General features: G+C 41.1%; 1 protein-coding gene across 3 annotated transcripts; it reads right to left on the bottom strand.

Moving 5' to 3' along the window:
• Nucleotides 1-242: 242 nt before the first annotated feature.
• Nucleotides 243-1,628, bottom strand: LOC125520576. 3 transcript variants are annotated; one of them, XR_007288732.1, is made up of 4 exons: nt 1,497-1,628; nt 1,089-1,192; nt 876-1,017; nt 243-720 (listed from the first exon to the last, which is right to left on the bottom strand). XR_007288732.1 is itself a non-coding variant. In XM_048685531.1 (4 exons), the coding sequence occupies exons 2-4, from the start codon at nt 1,205-1,207 to the stop codon at nt 496-498; spliced, it is 486 nt and encodes a 161-aa protein (XP_048541488.1). In that variant the 5' UTR covers nt 1,208-1,256; nt 1,497-1,606; the 3' UTR covers nt 243-495. The 3 variants fall into 3 exon arrangements, 1 of the variants encoding a protein (XP_048541488.1); XM_048685531.1 differs by having other exon boundaries at nt 1,089-1,256; nt 1,497-1,606; XR_007288731.1 differs by having other exon boundaries at nt 243-1,017.
• Between the last annotated feature and the right edge of the window lie 28 nt (nt 1,629-1,656).

Raw genomic sequence — 1,656 nt, 5'->3', positions numbered from 1 at the left:
GCCCTCCTACTGGATTGATACCTTGGTTCTTAAAAACCGAGGGAAATACTTACGCTACTTTGCTGCATCATCCTCTCCTCTTCGAGGAAATCCAACGCAGTGCTCAAGAGGTAGCAGCAACCGACCATGTGTAACCCTAGATACCCCTGGTGCCTATATAAGCCAGAGGGTTTAGTCTGTAGAGGCATTCGTCATCATCATGATTACCCCAAGGGTTTAGTCTCCAACTTACGATCTCGAGGTAGATGAACTCTGTACTTTGATACACCCATAATATAGGCAAGAGCATGACATAGGGTTTTACCTCCTTAAAGTTGCATATATTTCTACACTGCCTTCATACATCAGCTTATGTACAAATGCAACATGTTGCTCTCGACAAACAATTCTGCTCTTCCTAAGAAAAAACAATCATCCTGATGCATAAAAAGAGACTGATTAGTACATCGACCAAGCTTGAAGGTGTATTTTCCGCAGAAAAGGAGCGAGGGCCGTTTATGGCTCTGCTTCCGCTTTTGAACCCAGTACACTCGGGATAGCACCAAGGTTGTAATCTGATTGTGATACTGAATATCGAGCACTTAACCAAAGGTTTATGGCGTGGAAATCCAACCTTTGGAACCCAAGCACCAGTACCTTCTGCATATCTTTGTTGACAGTTCGACTGGATGTGTCTGATATCTGAGTACTGTGCATCTTACCAAAAGAACAAGTCTCTTGCTGCAGAACCACATAAGGATTAAGATACCATGCTGAGCAGCTTGGTGTAGCAAGGGAAACTAAATTGTGTGCTATTCACTTCAGTTAAATGGATTAGTGATTGAGAGACAATGTAGTCGATCATCTCTGCAGCCAACAAAGATGCGCCCACCCACCATCAAGGGAGATGAGAAGATGTCCCCAGGAAGATCCATGGCTGCAAACTCTTGCACAGAGTAACCAACTTTCCCCTGCTCAGCATCAGCTCTAATCCCAAGGACACGGACCTTCCCAGAACTTGTGCAGATACAAGCAAATCTGCAAAAAGAACAGCTATAACATTTTCACACCTATTTGCCATAAGACTTTGCTATCAATATGCCAAGTACCTCTCTGATGTTCCAGATGGTGTTGATGCTAACACTTCATCAACAAAAGCAGATGCAGTAATTGGGTCGCCGAAGTCATATGACCAAAGAAGATCACCAGATGTCTGTGGTGAAATCATTAATGTTTAAGTACTTAATGTGAAGATAAGCCATGATCTCCTAGTAAACCTAAAATGCAATAAATAAAGTTCAATTTTTAACACAAAAAGAACTTGAAAGTTACCCGCAGCTGCTAAATTGACATCACAAAATAAGTAAACACAACAGTGGGAGAGATTCTATGATCATTAACTGTATTTCTGGAAATGATGTGCAAAAAATACAGCATGCTACTCTCTCACTAATGCCCGTAAAAAAGATTGTGTTGTCTCAAAAGATACATTTGGAAGTTCAGTAAGTAAGACTTACAATATCAAAAGAGTATAAACTTCCATCACGGGAAGGTATCAGCACCTGCCATTGACATGTATGCAAAAGTTTGGTTCAGTTTACTTCAAACTGGGACCACATAAAGTTGTGAACTGTAGTTGAGCTCAAGCAATTAGCTCATGAGGAAATAACCTTTTCA

This window comes from Triticum urartu, chromosome 7 (assembly GCF_003073215.2).
Source record: "Triticum urartu cultivar G1812 chromosome 7, Tu2.1, whole genome shotgun sequence".
In the NCBI taxonomy this organism is placed as follows: domain Eukaryota; kingdom Viridiplantae; phylum Streptophyta; class Magnoliopsida; order Poales; family Poaceae; genus Triticum; species Triticum urartu.
This window is presented reverse-complemented; position numbering and strand designations above follow the sequence as displayed.